The sequence below is a fragment of the Microtus pennsylvanicus genome, chromosome 9 (genome assembly GCF_037038515.1).
Source record: "Microtus pennsylvanicus isolate mMicPen1 chromosome 9, mMicPen1.hap1, whole genome shotgun sequence".
Taxonomy (NCBI): Eukaryota; Metazoa; Chordata; class Mammalia; order Rodentia; family Cricetidae; genus Microtus; species Microtus pennsylvanicus.
This window is the reverse complement of record NC_134587.1, coordinates 49,699,831-49,724,256: the sequence shown is the minus strand read 5'-3', so window position 1 is coordinate 49,724,256 and position 24,426 is coordinate 49,699,831. Positions and strand designations below refer to the sequence as shown.

General features: G+C 38.7%; 1 protein-coding gene across 1 annotated transcript in view; it reads left to right on the top strand.

The window, feature by feature from the left end:
• Nucleotides 1-24,426, top strand: part of LOC142856684 (complement C5-like) — a 44,456-nt gene that overhangs the window by 6,819 nt on the left and 13,211 nt on the right. Inside the window, exons 4-9 of the mRNA XM_075984360.1 lie at nt 243-313; nt 621-712; nt 3,783-3,865; nt 4,513-4,575; nt 4,909-5,109; nt 6,121-6,143. Coding sequence (XP_075840475.1) covers nt 243-313; nt 621-712; nt 3,783-3,865; nt 4,513-4,575; nt 4,909-5,109; nt 6,121-6,143 — 533 coding nt within the window. The remainder of the gene's footprint in view (nt 1-242; nt 314-620; nt 713-3,782; nt 3,866-4,512; nt 4,576-4,908; nt 5,110-6,120; nt 6,144-24,426) is intronic.

The following is a 24,426-nucleotide window of genomic DNA, read 5'->3' as shown; positions in this document are numbered from 1 at the left end:
AAAGAATCTTTAGCAATGTATATGTTTACCAACAACATTCCTTTAAATATAAGTTTCTATCTAGGGGCTATATTTGGTTTTTAACAAGATTTATCTCATTGAAGATGTTTAAAAATATATTATTAATCTTTGACAATGTCACTCACTATATCTTAAAGCATTTTCACCCTGATGATGTTTGTTTCAAAAATTAGAACAGTCCTTGCTCAACAAGATTTTTGACAATATCACTTCTTCTGCAGTAAAGGTTGGCGTCCTTTCACTGGGAGATGCCTTGGAGCCAGTTACATGGGAAACTGTCTTAACTTTCATAGTAAGTATGTGCTTAGTGCCATGATGTTTCCCTCACAGACGGATACACAGAGCAGGGCTGTTCCCGTGCAAGAGCTTTCTTGTCACATGAACAAACTCTTCCTAAGCGCTTGCTTGCGGTTCTGCTTCTCCATCCAGAGTTGAAGCAGGGCAGCTCCTCCTTGCACAGCGTCATCTCCTTACAACCCTGGCCTCCAGTACTGTGGCCAAGATAAATCTCTAGTTTTCAAAAATTACCTGGTCACGGGTATTACCTTGTAACAACGAAAAGGGGCCTAAGGCAGGCACATTTTCTTATTTCTCTAAAGGACCCTGAAGGATCAGAAGTTGACAAGGTCCAAGGAAACAATCATACTGGAGCTGTGTCTTTTCCTGACTTCCAGATTCCTTCTAACCCCAAGTATGTAAAAATGTTTGTTGATAAGTTGTTTTCTGAGCCGGGCGATGGTGGCGCACGCCTTTAATCCCAGCACTCGGGAGGCAGAGGCAGGCGGATCTCTGTGAGTTCGAGACCAGCCTGGTCTACAGAGCTAGTTCCAGGACAGGCTCCAAAGCCACAGAGAAACCCTGTCTCGAAAAAAAAAAAACAAAAACAAAAAAAAAAGTTGTTTTCTGAAAGAAAAAGAAACAGGTTGAACTTTTGTTTGTGGGGCAGAGGAAAGGTTAAGTGAGCACCTGCTCTGACCAAAGAGAGCACACATGTGGCTATGTGAAGCCTTCCAAAAGATGGTAGAAGTTAGGTCCGCTTCTCAGCAGAACAGAAATGAATTCCAGATACCAGAGCACTGCCCAGCAGACCAGGAGTCTCGGATTATCAGCACACCTTCAATAGAGAATCCCTTAGATGTAGGTATTACCAGCCAGCCTCAGCAGATAGCAAAACAGTAAATAAATACACAGATACACACACACAAACACTCACACACACACACACACACACACACACACACACACACACACACACACACAGAGAGAGAGAGAGAGAGAGAGAGAGAGAGAGAGAGAGAGAGAAACTTCCCAAAAATTTCCACCCATTCTTTTTATAGAGAGAGCAATCAATTTAGAGAGAAAACAATCTTCAGTTGTCTTTTTTGCCTTTTCACCCTAACAGAGTGTCCATCTCTGGGAAGAGGGCATTAGGTTATGGTCTATTCAGAGAGCACGTATGCCTAGCAGGTGCAGAGATTTAGTCAAAACGTGTGTGTGTGTGTGTTGTGTTTGTAGGGAAATTTGTATATTTGGGTTCATATACAAGGATTAAGATCATGCTCATACAGAGGTTTATAAAATACATGTTAAATGAGCACTGCTTGTGTGTGGAACTCACAATAAGAGAGCAAGCTGCCAAATAGAAGTCAAGTGCCCACAATCCTTGTTCTCAAGGAACATAGAGCACAATGTCTATGACAAGGGCAGCTAAACTGTACTGTTCTATACGGTACTATTCTATACCATACTATACTGTACTGTTCTTTATGGTACTGTACTGTTCTTTATGGTACTGTACTATACTATACCATACCATACCGTACTGTACTATACTATTATATACTACACTGTACTATGCTATACTATACTGTACTATATTATACTGTACTATGCTATACTTTTCTTAACTATACTAGACAGTACTATACTATACTGTACTATACTATAGTGTACTATACTATACAGTACTATACTATAGTGTACTATACTATACAGTACTAAACTATAGTGTACTATACTATACTGTACTATGCTATACTATACTGTACTATATTATACTGTACTATGCTATACTTTTCTTAACTATACTAGACAGTACTATACTATACTATAGTGTACTATGCTATACAGTACTATACCATAGTGTACTATACTATAATGTACTATACTATACTGTAGTATACTATAGTACTATACTATTCTATACTACACTGTGTGGTTCTATACTATAATGTACTACACTATACATAGCTACCGCAGACATTTCCAGTAGAAATACTTTAGAGTCACTTGTCCTGCATCCTCTCTAAGGGAAATAGTATTAAGCTCATTTTGAAAACATTTTCTGAAAATCGTAGACTGAAGTTGGGAGGCTGAAACAATCTGGATGATTTAAAATTATACAATTTCTTAAAATGCCATAGGCTCCCTAGTGCAGAATCGAGTCTGCTGTGTTATAATTCTGATTTCACAGACGTCACCTCGTGCCAGCTGTCCACAGCAGATCACTGGAATCCATCAGACTCCACTCTCCCGTCTTAGCAGCTTGGTGTCTGCTGTCCTCTATGCACAGAACACATTCTCCTTTATAGTTCTCTTCTCTGGGACATGGGAAAATGCCACTTTGTACAAATGCTATCCCTGGATACGACATAGTGTCCACTTCACTCTCCACCTCCTTGTCCTGTGTATTTTCTTTCTTCTCCATGTCTTATTCATTTTTTGTTTATCACCCCCTCTTCATCTTACACCACAGGCTCTTTAAGATCAAGGCCCTTGTCCATAGCGTTCATTTTAGCTCAGCAATTCAGCATCCTTGGTCCTCGGGTAAATACCTGTTGAGTAAGGACAATAGTCATGACAACCGTGCTATCTCCTCCATTGATCACATCCCTTATACACATGGTAGATACGGTTATTTTCTCTCCCCAGTGATGTGCGTAACTTGTATAAATCAAACCTGCTTGAAAAACGTGTGAGAATCTGAACTGGTGTGGATTGTTTGCTATAAAGTCTGTGGTTCTTCTGTCTTGATCTTTTTTTAAATCTCAGTGTAGTACTCACTGACTTTTTTTTTGCTTGTTTGGTTTATGTTATTGGCTTTTGATCTTTAAAGAAAGGGTTTCTCTGTGTAGGCCTGGCTGGCTTCTGTAGCTGTCTACATAACACCTCAACTTTAACTCAGAGATCCACCTCCCAAGTCCTTGAATTAAAGGCATGAGCTACCACTGACCAACCTTACTAAATTTTTTGGATGAAGCTTGTTGGACAGGTTGTTTTATTCTTTAAAACAAGCCCTATGCTTTGTTTCCAAATACAATTTTTCTTAGATGAGGTGTGATTTACATCACTGGCATGCCATCTTTCCAGACACATTATTATCAATTTTTATACTGTGTTTTGAATTTAACATAAAATTCTGGATTAATTAAATTCTGAAATTGTCATCAGTTGTCTAAAGAAAATTGTGATATTTAAGCAAAATATGTAGGAAATGAATACTATCTATAAAACTAATTGTTAAACAATTTATTTTATTTTTGAAATGTTCAGTTATGTCTATTTATTGTGGAAATATCTTTCCTCCAAACTTTTACTTTGGGTATGTGTCTGAGTGTGTGTGTGTGTGTGTGTGTGTGTGTGTGTGAGTTGTCACCCACACACATATTCTTACCTCTTCAAAACAGAAATTACTAGAGTTCCTCTTGATAAATTAAAACTCTTTGTTGCCCTCCATGATTTCAAACATCTGGCTTCCACAGGTACGGTAGATGGACGATTCAGGCTAAATATACAGAAGATGCTTCTACCAACGGAACGGCACACTTTGACATCAAAGAACACGGTAATCTTCAACCTAAGACTCATTTATAGAATGTTAGTTTTGTACCAGTAATTCTTTTCAGTAATGTAACTAATAAAAACTGCTCCCAAGTGGGGATGAGGTCCTGAGCCAGGATTGTGGGAAGTCCTGGTTGGGTATCCAGTCAGGGAGTCAGTGCTTGTTAGAGGTTGTTAGAGGGACGCGATGATGTGGAAGAGAATACCGTCTTAGGGCTGTTTTAAAAGGATTTTATGCCGTCTGCCTCCTTCTTTCTCACAAAAAAAGCTTACAATTTAAGTCTCATGCCAATAAGTTATCTGCAGCATGAACTGAAAATTCAAGGTACTCTAATGTTTTGGTGTCTGTTCAGGAGTCTGAGGTCAGCTTGCCTGTTATTCCTGAGGAAGCCAGCCGGCCCTTGTGGATTCATGTTCTTCATAATAGAAGTGGTACGGTCCCCAGAGGAGCCTGGCTTATGGAGCATCTTCCTAGGCTTATGATTTTAGGAAAAATAAACAATTAGCAACGAGTCAAATAGTTAAGTCAACAAATGATTAAGTTGACGAGAGTATTATGGGTCATATTGCAGGGACAAGACCTATTTTTAAGTATTATAACAACAGTATGACACTGACCACTCTTCCCTCACTGCATTCTCCCACTCATAGATGAAGCCCAAGGCGTGAGTCTCCAGTCAACAAATTCCCTGGAACAGAAAATAAGAGAACAAGGTAGTCCACAAATTGTATAGCACTGCGGTTACTGCATTCAAGACCAGAGAGCAGAAGACACGGGGTTTCCCTAATTGCAATACAGTGGGCGGGGAAAAGATACCTGTGGAGGTTCAGTTCACCCCTCAAATGATCCTTCACGCAAACTCAGGATTTCATTGGCCAGATCCTTACCACGAACAAAGCAGTTCTTTATTATTTCCTCTCCTAAAACTATCTAAAATGTTTGTTTTCTTCGAGCATCTGGTGAGGGAGTCCTTTGATGGTAGAGAAAATAATGCTTGAGATCTACGACTGTTGGTGGTAAGGACACACGTATTGACATCGTTTCAGCTGCTACATACAAACATCCGGTGGTAAAGAAGTGTTGTAATGACGGAGCCAGACGTAGTGAGCATGAAACCTGTGAGCAGCGAGCAGAACGTGTGAAAATAGGCCCCAACTGTGTCCAAGCCTTCACTCAATGCTGCACCATGGCAACCCAGATCAGAGCTAATGACACCTTTAAACATATCCATGTGTTGAGGTATCAGTGTAAGTATGGTATTTCCTGTCGGAACCTTCCAAACCTGTGTAAATTCTCCAAGAAAAGCAGTTTTCATGTCCTACTTACGATTAGAGTTGAAAGGCAGATAACTTGCAATGCCCAGAAGGAAGCCCTGTTGTGTATTTTGGGAACTGGAAACAGGATAGCACACTCAGGAAACATAGTTCAGAGCCAAGACTCAGTGGCACCTTTGCCAGCTCACTATGCAGTCTCGAAGGAGACTGAGAATCTCCAGTCATTAAACTGCAATGATTCTGGAACATTAGAGTCACCAAAGATTGAAATTTTATTTCAGTCTTAGCATTAGTAAATTTTTCAGGATAAAAGCACATTTTTGATGTTTCCAATATTTTAAGGACTCTTATTCGTTTATTTTCTTTAAGGAATCCAGTGGAGTCCAAAGGTGCAGCCCTTTAATCACAGCAATCAGGAGGTGGAGACTAGCGGATCTCCATGAGTTCCAGGCCAGCCTGGTCACAGTGTCAATTTGAGGACTATCTCCAAATCAACAGAGAAATCCGGTCTTAAAAGAAAACCAAAAATAAATAAATTAAATAAAGATAAAAGAAAATAAAACAACCAGAAAGAATCCTTATTTTACTTTTAGTATTTTTTCCTTTTCAGTTATTTCTTTATTTGGGAGATTATGATATGATCATATTTTCTGATTTTCCTTTGCTTTCTCCAAACAGCCTATAAATTCCTCCTTTATCTCTTTCAAATATATGTCCCTTTTTCATTAATTTTATTACATTCACATGTGTATTTATGCATATATATGTATATACATATATTCCTAAATATACCCTTCTCAGTCTATATATTTACATATAACTTTTAGGAATGACCAATTGTCATTGGATGACCAGTGCTCTTCCCTGGGGAAGACTCTCCTGAGGCCAGCATTCCTTAGTTCCCCATAGTTCCTTCAGTAGGATGGAGGCCTCATGGTCTTTACCCCTCACTCTGACATGTCTATTGTTGTTGTCCTTGTTTAGCTCACATTCAGGGGTCCATGTCGGTGAGACTATGTAGGGATGTGGGATTCCCCTTTGTATGCTATAAATACTTTTTTTTGTTATTGGTTAATAAAGAAGCTTCTTTCGACCAATGTCTTAATAGAATATAGCCAGGTTACAAAAGATAAATGGAGACTTAGGAGGAGTTAAAGAGATACTATGTACCTGCCACAGGAGACAGATGCACTGGAACATTGCCAGTAAACCACGAGCCTCATGGTAAAATACAAAATAATAGAAATGTGTTAATTTAAGATGAAAAAGCTAGCTAGAAATATACTTAAGCTATGAGCCAAACAAAATTATAATTAATACTATTTCTATGTGATTATTTTGCATTAGGGCAGTCCAGAAACAAACACTCAGGCTCTGCCTACATTGTGGTACAGAATCTGGTGTTACTCCTACTGCACGTACTGGCTTTGTGGGAGCCTAGGCTGTTTGGATGCTCACCTTACTAGACCTGGAAGGAGGTGGGAGGTCCTTGGACTTCCCACAGGGCAGGGAACCCTGTCTGCTCTTTGGGCTAATGAGGGAGGGGGAGTTGATTGGGAGAGGGGAAGGGAAATGGGAGGCGGTGGCCGGGAGGAGGCAGAAATCTTTAATAAATAAATAATAATAAAAAGAATCTGGTGTTACTTGGAGTCAAAGTCTCACACAAAAACCTCATCCTCTGGCACACAGCTGCCTATGACCAGATTGAGCCCTCTTCTAGCAGCTGAGAGCACCTACACTTGTGTGCACATAACCACACACAGACACATAACATACACATGATTGAAATAAAATAAATCTTTAAAGCAATAGTAAAGTGTCCATATAAGTATTTGGAATATGGGGAACATTACATATTTTTCATATAGAATTTTATTATTGACTTTTCATATAACTGATCACATAAAGTATGATCTCAGTGACATAGGTGAGGAAACTGAGAATGGGACCTAGAGAGAATTTGGAGTATATCTAACCTATACCATTATGAACACAATGGCGTATCTAATCTATACCATTATGAACACAATGGCGTATCTAATCTATACCATTATGAACACAATAGTGTATCTAACCTATACCATTATGAACACAATGGCGTATCTAATCTATACCATTATGAACACAATAGTGTATCTAATCTATACCATTATGAACACAATGGTGTATCTAATCTATACCATTATGAACACAATGGTGTATCTAACCTATACCATTATGAACACAATGGTGTATCTAACCTATACCACTCTGAACAAAATGGTTTCTCTAACCTATACAACTCTGAACATGGTGGTGTATCTAACCTATACCACTCTGAACACAGAGGTGTATCTTACCATCTGACAGTGAATAACACCTAAAGATCAACCAGTTCCTCAAAATATTTGAGACAAGCTTTAGATTCACAGTAACCACTTCCTATCACCCACTAGGCTTCAAGAGCTCTGAGGTGGTTCTGGGAAACCAGGCAATGGTCCAGGTTTCAGATGCTATAAGAATTTAGCATAAAATGAATATTATTTTTTGTTTTGTTTTGTTTATTTTTTTTAGTTGTTGCAAAAAAAATTTCTGCCTCCTCCTCGTTTCCTATTTCCCTCCCCCTCCTCGCACACATCTCCCCCTCCCCTCACTCCCCTACCCCTCTCCCCCTCCCCCCACTCCATTCCTCATCCCTCTCGAGAATGAAGAGCAGTCCAGATTACCTGCCCTGAGGGAAGTCCAAGGACCTCCCACTTCTATCCAGGACCAGGAGGTGAGCATCCAAACAGGCTAGGCTCCCACAAAGCCAGTTCATGTATTGGGATCGAAACCTAGTGCCATTGTCCTTGGCTTCTCATCAGCCTTCATTGTCCACCACATTCAGAAAGTCCGGTTTCATCCCATGCTTATTCAGTTCCAGTCCCTCTGACCTTGGTGAGCTCCCAATAGATCAGCTCCACTGTCTCAGTGGGTGGGTGCACCCCTTGTGGTCCTGACTTCCTTGCTCATGTTCTCCCTCCTTCTGCTCCTCATTTGGATCTTAAGAGCTCAGTCCAGTGCTCCAATTTGAGTCTCTGTCTCTATCTCGATCCATCGCCAGATGAAGGTTCTAAGGTGATATGCAAGATATTCATCAGTATGGCTATAGGATAGGGTCATTTCAGGTTCCCTCTCCTCAGTTGCTCAAGGTACTAGCTGAGGACATCTCCCTGGACACCTGCAAGCTCCTCTAGAGTCAAGTCTCTTGCCAACCCTAAGATGGCTCCCTTAATTAGGATATATATTGCTCTGCTCCCGTGTCCACCCTTCCTTTATCCCAACCATCCCATTCCCCAAGCTCTCCCCATTCTCCCCTTCTCACGTTTCTCACCCCATTTCCCCTTAGCCCCATGCCACCTCACCCAGAAGTTCCCAGTTTTTACCCTGCAATCTTGTCTCCTTCCCATATCCAGGCAGATAACTATGTTTTTCTTTTGGTTCACCTTCTTATTTAGCTTCTCTAGGATCACAAATTATATGCTCAATGTCCTTTATTTATGGCTAGAAACCAATTATGAGTGAGTACATCCCATGTTCATCTTTCTGGGTCTGAAATACCTCACTCAGGATAGTGTTTTCTATTTCCATCCATTTGCATGCAAAATTCGAGAAGTCATTGTTTTTTACTGCTGAGTAGTAATCTAAAATGTATATATTCCACACTTTCTTCATCCATTCTTTCATTGAAGGGCATCTAGGTTGTTTCCAGGTTCTGGCTATTACAAATAATGCTGCTATGAACATAGTTGAACAAATGCTTTTGTCATATGATAGGGCATCTCTTGGGTATATTCCCAAGAGTGGTGTTACTGGATCTTGGAGTAAATTGATACCGAATTTCCTGAGAAATCGCCACACTGGTCTTCAAAGTGGTTGCACAAGTTTGCATTCCCAGCAGCAATGGATGAGTGTGCCCCTTCCTCCACAACCTCTCCAGAAAAGGCTATCATCGGTGTTTTTTATTTTAGCCATTCTGACAGGTGTAAGATGGTATCTCAAAGTTGTTTTAATTTGCATTTCCCTTATCACCAAGGAGGATGAGCATGACCTTAAGTGTCTTTTGGCCATTTGAATTTCTTCTGTTGAGAATTCTCTGTTCAGTTCAGTGCCCCATTTTTTAATTGGGTTAATTAGCATTTTAAAGTCTAGTTTCTGGAGTTCTTTATATATTTTGAAGATCAGACCTTTGTCTGTTGCAGGGTTGGTGAAGATATTCTCCTAATCAGTGGGTTGCCTTTTTGTCTTAGTGACAGTGTCCTTTGCTTTACAGAAGCTCTCAGTTTCAGGAGGTCCCATTTATTCAATGTAGTCCTTAATGTCTGTGCTGCTGGGGATATGTGTATGAAGTGATCTCCTGTGCCCATATGTTGTAGAGTACTTCCCACTTTCTCTTCAATCAGGTTCAGTGTGTTCAGCCTGATATTAAGGTTTTTAATCTATTTGGACTTGATTTTTGTGCATGGCGATAGATATGGATCTATTTTCATTCTTCTACAGGTTGACAACCAGGGGTTCATAGGATTGTGAGATAAAATCTGGGTCTTCTACTCTATTTCATTTATCGACTTCTCTGTTTTTATGCCAATACCAAGCTGTTTTCAATACTGAATCTCTGTGGTAGAGTTTGAAGTAAGGGATGGTAATGCCTCCAGAGGTTCCTTTATTGTATAAAATTGTTTTGGCTATCCTGGGTTTTTTGTTTTTCCATATAAAGTTGATTATTGTCCTCTCAAGATCTGTGAAGAATTTTGATGGGACCTTGTAGTAATAGGAGCAGCGGGGCTGCGTTCCCAGCACCCCGGCCGCCTGGCTAGCTTATGCCCTGAAATAACAACATACAAACTGTATTCATTTAAACACTGCTTGGCCCTTTAGATCTAGCCCTTACTGGCTAATTCTGATATCCTGATCAACCCATCTCTAATAATCTGTGAGCACCGGTCTTACCGGGAAGATTTTAGCCTACGTCCATCCTGGGTCGGAGCTTCATCGTGTGTGTCTGCCTAGGAGCGGGGCATGGCGTCTCTCCTGAGGCGTCTGCTCCCAAGAGGAAAGCTGTCGAGTCTCAGCTCACTTCCTCTTCCTCCCAGCATTCTGTTCTGTTTACTCCACCCACCTATGTTCTAAGCTATGAGCCCAAGCAGTTTGTTTATTACTTAGCCAATGAAATCAACAGATTGATATATGACACTCCCACATCAGGACCTTGATGGGGATTGCATTGAATCTATAAATTGCCTTTGGTAGAATTGCCATTTTTACTATGTTGATCCTCCCAATCCAAGAGCAAGGGAGCTCCTTCCATTTTCTGGTATCCTCCTCAATTTCTTTCTTCAAGGGCTTAAAGTTCTTGTCAAATAGATCCTTCACATCCTTGGTTAGAGTTACCCCAAGATATTTTATGCTGTTTGTGGCTATCGTGAAAGGTGATGCTTCTCTGATTTCCTTCTCTGCTTCCATATCCTTTGTGTATAGGAGGGTGACTGATTTTTGGAGTTTATCTTGTATCCGGCCACATTACTAAAGGTGTTTATCAGCTGTAGGAGTTCTTTGGTGGAGTTTTTGGGGTCTCTTATATACACTATCATATCATCAGCAAATAACGAAAGTTTAACTTCTTTCTTTCCAATTCGAATCCCCTTGATCCCCTTATGTTGTCTTATAGCTATTGTTAAAACTTCAAGCACTATATTGAAGAGGTATGGAGAGAGTGGACAGCCTTGTCGTGTTCCTGATTTTAGTGGGATGGCTTTGAGTTTCTCTCCGTTTAATTTGATGTTAGCTGTCGGTTTGCTGTAAATAGCTTCTATTATATTTGGGTATGACCCTTGTATCCCTAATCTCTCCAATACTTTTATCATAAAGGGATGTTGAATTTTGTCAAAAGCTTTTTTAGCATCTAATGAAATGATCATATGGTGTTTTTCTTTCAGTGTATTTATATGATGGATTACATTGATAGATTTTCGTATGTTGAACCAGCCCTGCATCTATGGGATGAAGCCTACTTGATCATAATGGATAATTTTTCTAATGTGTTCTTGGATACGGTTTGCCAGTATTTTGTTGAGGATTTTTGCGTCAATATTCATGAGTGAGATAGGCCTGTAATTCTCTTTCTTGGTTGAGTCTTTGTGTGGTTTTGGTATCAGAGTGACTGTAGCTTCATAAGAGGAATTTGGCAATGACTTTTCTGTTTCTATATTGTGAAATACATTAAGGAGTATAGGTATTAGGTCTTCTTGGAAGTTCTGGTAGAATTCCGCATTGAAACCATCTGGTCCTGGGCTTTTTTTGGTAGGGAGGTTTTTGATAACAGCTTCTAATTCTTCGCGACTAACAGGTCTATTTAGATTGTTCACCTGGTCCTGGTTTAACTTTGGTATATGGTATTTATCTTAAAAAGTGTCCATTTCCTTTACATTTTCCAGTTTTGTGGCATACAGGCTTTTGTAGTAAGATCTAATGAGTCTCTGAATTTCCTCTGTGTCTGTGGTTATGTCCCCCTTTTCATTTCTGATCCTATTAATTTGCATATTCTCTCTCTGCCGCTTGATTAGTTTGGATAATCTTGTTGTTTTTCTCCAGGAACCAGCTTTTTGTTTCATTGATTCTTTGGATTGTTTTCTGTGTTTCTATTTTGTTGATTTCAGCCCTCAGTTTGATTATTTCCAGTCTTCTACTCCTCCTAGGTGAGTCTACTTCTTTTTTTTCTAGAGCTTTCAGTTGGGCTGTTAAGTCTCCAATGTGTGCTTTCTCTGTTTTCTTTAAGTGGGCACTTAGTGCTATGAACTTTCCTCTTAGCACTGCTTTCATAGTGTTCCAAAGTTTGAGTAGGCTGTTTCTTTATTTTCATTGAATTCAAGGAAGACTTTAATTTCTTTCTTTATTTCTTCCTTGATCTGGGTGTGGTTCAGTAGTTGACTGTTCAGTTTCCATGAGTTTGTAGGCTTTCTGGAGGTAGCATTGTTGTTGAATTCCCACTTTAATCCATGGTGATCTGATAAGACATAGGAGGTTACGAATATTTTTTGTAATTGTGTAAGTTTGCTTTGTTACCGAGTATGTGGTCAATTTTCGAGAAGGTTCCATGAGCCGCAGAGAAGAAGGTATATTCTTTCCTATTTGGGTGGAATGTTCTATAGATGTCTGTTAAGTCCATTTGATTCATTACCTCCATTAATTCTCTTATTTCTCTGTTCGGTTTCTGTCTGATTGACCTGTCCTTTGGAGAGAGAGGTGTGTTGAAGTCTCCTACTATTAGTGTGTACGGTTTGATGGCAGCCTTGAGTTTTAGTAATATTTCTTTTACGTACGTGGGTGCTTTTATATTAGGGGCATAGATATTCAGGATTGAGACTTTGTCCTGATGAATTGTTCCTGTTATGAGTATAAAATGTCCCTCTCCATCTCTTCTGATTGATTTAAATTTGAAGTCAACTTTGTTAGAAATTAGTATGGCCACATCTGCTTGTTTCTTAGGTCCATTTGCTTGATAAGCCTTTTCCCAGCCCTTTACTCTGAGTAGGTGCCTGTCTTTTTGGTTAAGGTGTGTTTCTTGTAAACAGCAGAATGTTGGATTCTGTTTTCGTATCCAATCTCTTAGCCTGTGCCTTTTTATAGGTGAGTTGAGTCCATTGACATTAAGTGATATTAATGACCAGTGGTTGTTAACTTCAGTCACTTTTTTAGTAGTAGAGTTTGTGTGTTTCCCTTCTTTGAGTTGTGCTGGTGAAGGTTCATTAGATGTCTGAGTTATTGTGGGCATTGTTGGACTCCTTAGGTTGTGATTTTCCTTCTATTACTTTCTGTAAGGCTGGATTTGTGGCTATGTATTGTTTAAATTTGTTTTTATCCTGGAAAATTTTGTTTTCTCCATTTATAGTGAACGAAAGCTTGGCTGGGTATAGTAGTCTGGGCTTGCATCCATGGTCTCTTAGTTTCTGCAGTACATCTATCCAGGACCTTCTGGCTTTCATGGTTTCCATAGAGAAGTCAGTCTGATAGGTTTACCTTTATAAGCAACTTGGCCTTTTTCCTTTGCACCTCTTAATATTCTTTTTTATTCTGTATGTTTTGTGTTTTGATTATTATATGGCAAGGGGATATGTTTTTTTGGTCCAGTCTTTTCGGTGTTCTGTGTGCTTCTTGAACCTTCAAAGGAATATCTTTCTTTTGGTTGGGAAAGTTTTCTTCTATAATTTTATTAAATATATTTTCTGAACCATTGAGCTGTACTTCTTCTCCTTCTTCTACCCCTATAATTCTTAGGTTTGGTCTTTTTATTGTGTCCCAGATTTCCTGAATGTTTTGTGATGAGAATTTGTTGGTTTAGCTGTTGTCTTTGATCAGTGTGTTTATTTTCTCTATGGTATCTTCAGTGTCTGACATTCTTTCTTCTATCTCTTGTAATCTGTTGGTAATACTTGTCTCTGTAGTTCCTGTTCATTTACCCGGATTTTCCATCTCCATCCTTCCCTCGGTTTGTGTTTTCTTCATTACTTCCATTTCATTCTTCAATTCTTGAACCACTTCCCTTACCTGTTTGATTGCTTTTTCTTGTTTCTCTTGATTTTCTTGGGTATCTTTGAGTGATTTATTCATTTTCTCTACCTTTTTGTTTCTAATCCCTAATTGTTTATGGCAGTTTTTCACCTCCTGTTTAAGGTCTTCTATTATTTTCATATAATTCACTTTTGAGTCGATTTCTTCTAATTATTCTGGAGTAGGGTGTACAATTCTTCTTATTTCGGGATCCCTGGATTCTGGTGATGTCATGTTGCCTTTCAGGTTGTTGGAGGAATTCTTGCATTGGCGCCTTCCCATCTCTTCCTTCAAATGGAGCCAGGAGAGGCCTGGTGTCCTGGTCCAGACTTTGCTGTGACTGACTCTCTGAGTGTATCTCCTCAATGTAGAAGCAGGAACTGTTCCCATCCAGATGAAACTCCTCAGCACCGAAACATGGACACCTGGTAATCCACTAACCCGCGGACAAATGTCAAACTTGGGGGGCAGGGTGGGGTTGAGTAGAACACAGAAGACCCTGCCGTGTAAGCCGAAGGTGCCCGTACTCCCTTTGGGGGTCCTTGAGGCCTGCCCAGTAGGCAGGCACTCACCTCTCTGGGTGGGTAGCCTTAGTGTAGGAGTAGAAAACTGTTCCTGAGCAAAGGACCTTGCAGATCACGCAGGCTTGGGGGCAGGGGTCGTGTGTAAGAAAGACAGCCCTGCAGAAGGAGCTTGGGGAGGGGGGTTTGTGCTTTCTTCTGGGACAATCCGCCCCTGGATAGCACACACTCACCCGTCCAGATGGAGCTCCTCAGCACCTAAACAGGGACCCAAAATGAATATTATTATTACTGGCTTCTGTAGGTGAGGCTTATGTTTATTTGGTGTTTCAATTTCTTTTTTTATTTTTTTTAAATTTTTTGAGCTCTACATTTTTCTGCTCCCCTCCCTGCCTCTCCCATCCCATTTTCAGCCCTTCCCCTTAGGTCCCCATGTTCTTAATTTACTCATTGGAGACAATGAAAGCCAGAAGGTCATGGTCAAGTTTCATGCAGACATTAAGAGAGCAAGGATGCCAGCTCAGACTATTATACCTAGCAAAACTGTCAATCACCATTGAAAGACAAAACATGATATTCCATGACAAAACTAGATTTCACCAATACCTAGCCACAGACCCAGGCCTACACAAAATACTAGAAGGAAAATTCCAACCCAAGGAAGATGGCTACACCAACAAAAACACAGAAAACTGATGATCTCATAACAGCAATTCCAAAAGGAAAAGATGCACAAATTAACATCATCAACAAGGAAAACTAAATTAACAGGTGATATCAGTCTCTGGTCATTAATATCTCTTAATGTAGAAAGACTCAACTCACCTATAAAAAGGCAAAGGCTAACAGATTGGATATGAAAACAGAATCTATCGTAAACAGAATCCATCCTTCTTCTTCCTACAAGAAACACATCTCAACCTCAAAGACAGACATCGTCTCAGAGTAAAGGGTTGGGAAAAAAAAACATATCAATCAAATAGACCTAAGAAACAAGCGGGTGTAGCTATCCTAATCCTGACAAAATAGACTTCAAGCTAAAATCAGTCAAAAGAGACAAAGAAGGTCATTTCATATTAGCCACAGGAAAAATCCATCAAGAGGAAATCTCAATACTGAACATCTATGTCCCAAATACAAGGGCACCGTCATTTGTGAAAGAAACACTTCTAAAGCTTAAATCATACATTAAACCACACATACTAATAGTGGAATGTTGCGGGAGCTCCTTCTGCTCCTTCAGCCAATAGCCACTGAGATACCAGCCCATTGGGGCATGGTCTCTCTCTGTTTAAAAAAGCAGCAACTACCCTCCACTCACTCTCTTGCTTCCAGCTCTGCTTCTGGTGACTAGGCTCCTTTCCTGATTGTGCAGAGGGCTGTTGCCTGGGACAGTGATCTGTAAGTTTTCCCCTTTAAATAAATAACTATTCTATTAATCATAATGCCGAACCGGTGTGGGATTGTTTATGACTTATGCCTTTATCTGGTGCCCAAACATTTTGTTTTAGAATCCACCCCTTCCTGCTGCCACCAGCTCGGCTTGGCACAAGCCCTCCCTGAGCCACGGCCTGTGCCCTGTGTGTGGAGCTAGCAGTTCAATATAAATTATCATGCAGTGGCTTTTCTTACAGCAATTTTTTATATTTTCTGTCTACACGCCTCAGACTGGCTTCAAGCCCCCACACACCCAATCATTTGCCTCCCCACATGGATGTAAACTCCATGTCTTCTGGGCTTCACAGGCCCGAACAGTCTCTGCCCACCTGGTTTGCTCTTTTCTGAGTCATTTTGAAATCTTCCTTGCAAGTACAGCCCTTAAGTGGTGCGAATCAGAGCACAAGCATTTGCCTAAAGCTGCAACCCCTAGGGGCAAGTCTGGCACATGGAGGCTTATGCAGCTTCTAGGTTGCTCTTCTCTACCTCTGGATTCTGGGTTTCTGGTTCCATGTATGGAATTGATTTAATTACATTTAATTTGTTGAGCAACTCATATTTCCCAGTTTTTAACAAATACTAAGGCGGACACTGAAACAGGACCCCATTTCCATCAACTTTGTAGTGGTTCTAGTCATGACTCAACAACAGCACCAATTGCTGGATAATAGGTAATATGGCAGTTTTCATTTCCAATGCAACTTTTACTGCTTTCTTTACTAATACAATGGATTATATCATGCGAGGTTTATATGACCATGGCGATACCTTAATTACTAGATACTAGGTTTCAGTTTTCTTTTCCATATTCTATCATTAAGGAAGAAGATGGCACTCCTAAGAACAATACAATCTTTACAGACTAATAATGAAGGGCTAGATGAAAGGATTAAAATTATTGAAAATCAGAGGTTATCTGAACAAGTGGATACTATAATAGACAAAATTGACTTCACATCCAAGGGTACTAAGAAGTTACCTGAAAGGGTTCAGGCTGTTGAATTTGATGTTCAGACATTATCACAAAGTTTTGATAAGGTGACAGACAGAATATACCACTCTACATGATATACAAGAAAAGTTTAAGGAGGACATGTCATCTTTGAAGGCAAAAATTAAAGTCTTGGACTCACAGGTGCAGAATGGGGACCAAAAAATTGAAACCTTAGTGAAATCACTAGAAACACATACAGATCAGGAGATTCAGGATTTAAGAGAGACAATGATAAAAAGATTTGACATGATTGAAGAATTTATTGGAGTTGGTGAACAGAGTAAGAAGGCACAAAGACAGGATACAATGCCACCACCAGCTATTAGAACAAGCTTACCCAGGGTTATAATGACATACTCTGTAATTTATTCTGACAAAGTGTCAACTTCTAAAGGCTCAAAGGGAGTCAAAGAAGCTGCAGGGATGCCAATAGTAATGAATGATCTAAAAGAAATTAAGCAAGCTGTTGTTAATTATGGCTTGCACTCTTCATTTGTTAAGGAAATGATAAGGACTTGGGCTTCTAATATCAGAGCTACCCCCCATGATTTTTCTCAGTTAATGTCTGCAGTTTTAGATGATGGACCTTCCATGATGTTTGGAATTTATTTCAGAGAAGAATCCAAACATATGGAACAGAAAGGAAGAGCAAAATGTGTGGAGGTTTCTCAAGATCAAATTCTTGGTGTAGGACTATATACCGATCCACAGATCCAAGCTCTTTATGATGAAGAAGTATTGTCCCTATGACACAAAGCAGCCTAGAATGCTTGGAATAGAATACAAGATCCAAGAACAAGGGTCAAATCATATACCAGGATTAGTCAGGGACAGAGAGCACCCTTTACTGACTTTTTGCAAAGATTAATTAAGGCTCTGGATATAGGGGTAACAGACCCAGAAGCTAGAAGAATAGCTCTTGAATCTCTGGCTTTTGAAAATGCAAACATACAATACAAAATGATAATTGGGCCTTTAATTATTTTAATTATTTTAATTACTTTAATTATTTTAAGGTCTAGATCAGCACCTATGGATGAATGGATTCAGTATATGATGAATGTTGAGACATTTAGCTATAATGATGAATTTTGGGTAGGAGAAGCAATTTCCAAAGCAATGAGGAGACATCAAACTGACAGGTGTTTTAATTGTGGTAAATAAGAACATCTGAAAAGGGATTGCAGGCAAAGAATTTCTAGGAATAATATCTCCTCTGGGAATGACAAAAATAGGAGACCTAGGCCTTCAGGTATATGTAGGAGATGCGGTAAAGGCCGACATTGGTCCAACGAATGCAGGTCAACAACAGAAAAACAAGGCAACCTGATACTGTCGGGAAACTCCTTGAGGGGCCTCTCGCAGGCCCCCAAGCCAACAGTGGCTCAGTCATTCCCAGTCACAGTGGAGAACGTGCCTCACCAAGAAAATTAAAAGCTCCAATTTCTTCTGAAAAAAGTAATACTGGTCTAAATGAAGAATTACGCATGGAGGATGAGTCAAAAAACCCAGTAGGACAGAGTAAACATATATTTTGGCAGACTTCTATTAACGATCAAAGACCAAAGCTAAGAATCTGTATAAATGGCACTTTTATTGAAGGCTTATTAGAAACAAATGTGGATATAAGTAACATTACTCCAGAATCTTGGCATCCAAATTGGCCTCTTCAAGAGGTAGCTGTTCAGTTCCTGGGAATTAGAACCCTATCTCATGTAAAAACAAAGCACAAGATGGGTTGAATGCATAGGGCCTGAAGGGCAAATAGGAAGACTAAGTCCATATATGGTCAATGTTGCAATAAATTTATGGGGCTGTGACTTGCTACAGCAATGGAATACCCAGATTAACATTCCTGTGGTTCCAGGAACTCATAATTCTGGGAAGGATATGATGAAGTATTATGGAAAAAGGTCACCAGCTATTCAACTGTACAAGAACATACAGCAAATACCAAACCTTTAGAGGTACCAGCAGCCCTACCTTTAAAATGGTTAACTGAGAACCCAATATGGATCAAACAGTGGCCTCTAGCTGAAGATAAATTACAGGCATTGGAACAGCTGGCACAAGAGCAACTAGATGCTCGCCATATTGAAGAATCAACCAGCCCTTGGAATTCTCCTGTGTTTGTTGTAAAAAAGAAATCTGTAAATGGAGACTGGCAACAGATCTAAGAGCTGTCAACAAGATAATTCAACCTATGGGTCCACTACAATCTGAAATTCCTTTGCCTTCTCTATTACCAAAAGGATAGCCTCTTATAGTTATTGATTTGGAAGATTGTTTTTTCACTATATCTTTACAAGAAAAGGATAGAGAAAAATTTGCCTTCACAGTGCCTACTTATAATAATTCTTAGCCTACTAGGAGATATCAATGGACTATCCTCCCACAGGGGATGCTCAATAGTCTCACATTGTGCCAATATTTTGTAAGTAAGCCATTGGAAATAATTTGTAAGCAATTTCCCAAGTCCATAATTTATCATTACATGGATGACATTTTATTATCAGATTCAAATAAAGATACTTTAGAAAGGATGTTTGAAGTAGTAAAGAAAGTCTTGACTAAATGGGGATTACAGATTGCTCCTGAAAAGTTTCAAAGAGGAGATTCTGTTAATTACCTAGGTTACAGAATAAGGTTACAGAAAATTAGGACACAAAAGGCACAAATTAGGAGAGACCAGTTACGGACTCTTAATGACTTCCAAAGATTGTTAGGAGACATTTCCAGTCTATGTTCTATATATGATCTAATAGTTCATTTAAACAAAACCTTAGATGGTGACAAAGATTTGAATAGTCCCAGAAAATGGACAGCTGAAGCAGAAAAGGAACTGACAATGATTGAAGAAAAGTTACAGGAATCATATGTGGATAGGGTGAACCCAAATCTTAGTTGCATCCTAGGCATAGTGCCTTCCAGAATTTCTCCTACAGTAATTTTAATGCAGAGGGAAGACATTATTTTAGAGTGGATATTTATACCTCATAAACCAAGTAAAAAGTTAAAAACTTATGTGGAAAAAGTCTCTGAATTAATTATAAAAGGTAAACTGAGACTTCATCAACTAGCATGTATAGACCCAGCAGAAATTATAGTGCCTTTTACTACTGAGGAAATAAGAAAGTTATGGGAAGACAATGAATGGCAAAGAGCTTGTGGTGATTTTTTTTGGCAGAAATTAATAGCAACTATCCCAAAAGTGATAGACTTAACCTCATAAAGAGAACTTCTTGGATTCTTCCTAGAATTGTATGTGATGCTCCAATAACTGGAGCCCATATGTTTTCTACTAATGCAAATAAATCAGAGAAAGAAGGTTATAAATCAGAAGAATTGAATAAGGTGGAACAAAGCCCTTATAATTATGTCCAGAAGGCAGAATTATATGCCATTCTTTTGGTGCTACGGGATTTTAAATAACCTCTTAATATAGTTACAGAATCACAATATGCAGAAAGAGTTATCTTGCATATTGAAACCTTTGAATTTATACCAGATGACACAGAGTTGACTTCATTGTTTGTCCAGGTACAAGACGTAATCAGGAATAGGCTTTGTCCTATGTACACAACACACATCCAGTCTCATACGGATCTGCCTGGTCCTCTAGCACAAGGTAATGCTGAAATCGATCAATTGTTGATTGGAAGCGTGTTTCAGGCCTCAGAATTTCATAAAAAAACATCAGAATTTTCTTAACACTAATGAGAAAGGAACAACAGCGGCAGAAAGACATTGGATAATGGAAAAATCTGCTAAACTAAATCAACCAGTTTATTTCAAAGATGTGCTGACCTCTCAATGGAAGCCAGGAGATGTGCTACGTTGGGGAAGAGGTTTTGCTCTTGTTTCCACAGGAGAAGAAAAATTTTGGATACCATCAAAATTAATAAAGGTTCAATTTGAAGAGGAGAGACCTCTTGAAAAGGAGAAATGGCAGCTCATCCACAATGATGATAGTCATACAGGTGGTAAGAAAAACATATAGAATGGGGGCAGGGTTCTGTTCTTATCTCCACAGGAAAACACTCATCTTTGAAAAATTCAAGGGACCATGGATGTTTGAATACTGACAGATGTAAAAATAACTACCCAATAGGGATGATCAAGATAACTGAATAGGTTCTGTAAGTGAGATATACTAAATTATGTTTCTAAATTTATAGAGCTTTTTTTGGAGTTGGACTCTGGCTCAGTCCCTCTCTCATTCCAAGCCTGTTGTTAAGAGAAAAACCCTGAGTTTCTGGAGTTTCTGTCTCATGTTAAGAGCCATGATATGGGACAGAAATAAATAGGAGTTTAGAAAACATCTTTGTTTTTCTTCATATCTATCATACTTTTCATTGAATATATTTATCATGCCTTTTATTGAATATATATATGTCTATATGATTAATGTTTAGGTTTTCCACAATGAACAATAAGTTTTTCCTGAAGTGACATTTGAAGTTTCCAGGAAGAAGATGGGGCCCCATAACAATACCTCCACCTGGTTGATATGGCGTCATGATACTGATAGCGGTAATAAAAGACCTGTTTTGAGTACCAGCTGCACAAGACGGTTCCAACTTGGTTAGCTGAAATGGTGCGTATCTTTTACAACATTCTGGCCAGATTCCACAAAATACTCAGAGACTATTTGCAATCTTACCAGACATTAATCTTGAAATTTAACCATCATTTTACTTTCACAAGATACCACAGAAAGAATGTCACTCCCAAAACAGCTGGAAGTAATTCTATAGGACGATGCTCCCTCTCCCACTAAAGTTTGTCCTTGGGTTTAGGGACATCATTTAGGGGTTGATTATAATTAGTATATGGTTGAGGGTTGGGGGAAGAATTTTATAAGCTCAGGGATCTTTTTGAAAAAAAAGAGGGATAATTGGATGATGGGATAATAGATTGGTACTTGTGAGTTATTGCTTTTAGAAAAGTATATTGGTATCGATACTTATATATTGATATAAAGTTAAATTATATTGAATATTGTATGCATGCATGCTTCTACCTCTGTTTAAAACACTTCTCATATATTGATATATATATTGTATTGATATATGTATATTTACCATATGGCAGTGTACATTTTTACCTCTGATTGAGATACTTATATACTGTTTATGTATTGCTATATATATATATACCATATTGCAATGTATATTGCATTGTTTACATTTGGAGGTCAAATTGTCCTAATTTCTTGCACAGTTGTTTATTGTCTCAGTCTTTAAGTTAGATAGGTATTGAGAATTATATAGATCAATAGTCATCTATGTTTGTCATTTATAATTAGACTAATCAGGTTCTTTAGACACATAGAGATTATGCTCAGTATAGATAGATAATCTTCAACCTCTTTAAAGAGCTGTAGAAAATGCCTTTTAATCTAATTCAGAGTTCTGTGATAGTGAGACACAATCGCTCCTGGCAACACCGATCTATTCCAAAGAGAATGTTGAGCACCAAAGACACTCCGCATGGAGCCTTTCTTCTTGGCAGAACTGGCCTTTGGGCAAAGAACTGCCCATACCTCAACCACTGACAAAGATACAGATTATGTGTAAATGAATAAAACAGGACTGTCACGTGGTGCCAAGACAGGGTAAGATAGTTTTGAATAGTTTTTTTTTTTTTTTGCCTTTGAAAATGGTATATCAGTTACATTAGACCTTAGCCAAAGTTGGTTACTTCAACGCTACAAATGTGAATTTGGGCAATTGCCCAGGTAGCCAGTTGTCTCTGTGATTTGTTGCATGTTTTGGAAGTTGTTTGATTGCACTTCCAAATTACTCAGGTAACATTATTTCTCTTCTCAGATCTTTGATGGAGTTGAAGACTATATAAATGTAGTTACTTTCCACTCATGACTTGGCCAAGTTATTTATTATACAAGACTTAAGCTAGTTAGAATAGGATATTTGTACTTATTGCATACAATTTTGTAATAGGTTTAGAACTCTCTTATTAAACAAAAGGGGGAGGTGTTGTGGGAGCTCCTTCCGCTCCTTCAGCCAATAGCTGCTGAGATACCAGCACATTGGGGCATGGTCTCTCTCTCTTTAAAAAAGCAGCAACTGCTCTCTGCTCACTCTCTCGCTATCGGCTCCGCTTCCGGTGACTAGGCTCATTTCCTGATGCACAGAGGGCTGTTGTCTGGGACGGTGATCTGTAAGATTTCCCCTTTAAATAAATAACTATTCTATTAATCATAATTCCTAACTAATGTAGAATTGTTTATGACTTACACTTTCGGTGGGAGACTTCAACACTCCCCTCTCACCACTGGACAGGTCAATCAGACAACAAATGAACAGAGAAATAAGAGAACTAACACATGTTATGAATCAAGTGGACTTAAGAGACATCTATAGAATATTCCATATAAACAGAAAAGAATATACCTTCTTCTCAGCACCTCATGGAACCTTCTCAAAAATTGACCACATAATCAGTAACAAAACAAACCTCAACAAATACAAAAAAATTGGAATAATCTAATGTACCTTATCAGAACACCATGGTATAAAACTAGAATTCAACAGCAATACTAATTCCAAAAACCCACAAACACATGAAAATTAAGCAATGCTCACCTGTATCATCAATGGGTCAAGGAAGAAATAAAGGGAGAAATTAAAGACTTCCTAAAATTCAATGAAAAAATAATCACACAACATACCCAAATTTATAGGACACAATGATAGCAGTGTTCAGAAGAAAGTTCATAACACTAAACAACTACATAAAGAAGCTGGATAAATCCCACACTCGTGAATTAACAGAACATTTGAAAACTTTAGAACTAGGCTGCAGGAAATAATCAAAGTGAGAACTGAAATGAACAAAATAGAAACAAAAAAGAAAACAATAAAAAGAATCAATGAGACAAAGAACTAGTTCTTCGAGAAATCAACAAAATAGAAAACCTTTATCCAAACTAAGCAAAGGCAGAGAGAATATCCAAATTAAAAAATAATAAATGAAAAGAGGGACATGACAACAGACATGGAGGAAATACAGAGAATCATCAGATCATATTTCGAAAACCTGTACTCCACAAAATTGGAAAACTTAAAGAAAGTGGACAACGTCCTGGATAAATATCACTTACCAAAATTAAATCAAGACCAGAGAAGCAAATTAAACAGACCTATAACTGCTGAAGGAATAGAAACAGTCATCAAAAATCTCCCAACCAAAAAAGCCCAGGACCAGATGATTTCAGCTCAGAATTCTACAAGACTTTCAAAGAAGAACTAATACCAATGCTCCTCATACTATCCCACACAATAGAAACAGAAGAAACACTGCCAAACCCTTTTTATGAAGCTACAATTATGTTGATACCCAAACCACAGAAAGACATTACAAAAAAGAGAATTACAGACCGATCTCACTCATGAACACTGATGCAAAAATACTAAATAAAATATTGGCAAATTGAATCCAAGAACATATCAGAACCATCATCCACCATGATCAAGTCAGCTTCATTCCAGAGATGCAGGAATAGTTCAACATATGAAAGTCTGTCAAAGTAATACACCATATAAACAAGCTGAAAAATAAAAACCTCATGATCATCTTATTAGAGGCCAAAAAGGCTTTTGATAAAATACAATATCCCTTCATGATAAAGGTCTTGGAGAGAGCAGGGATACAAGGAACATACCTAAACATAATTAAGGCAATATACAGCAAGCCGACAGCCAACATCAAACTAAATGGAGAGAAACTCACAGCAATTCCACTGAAATC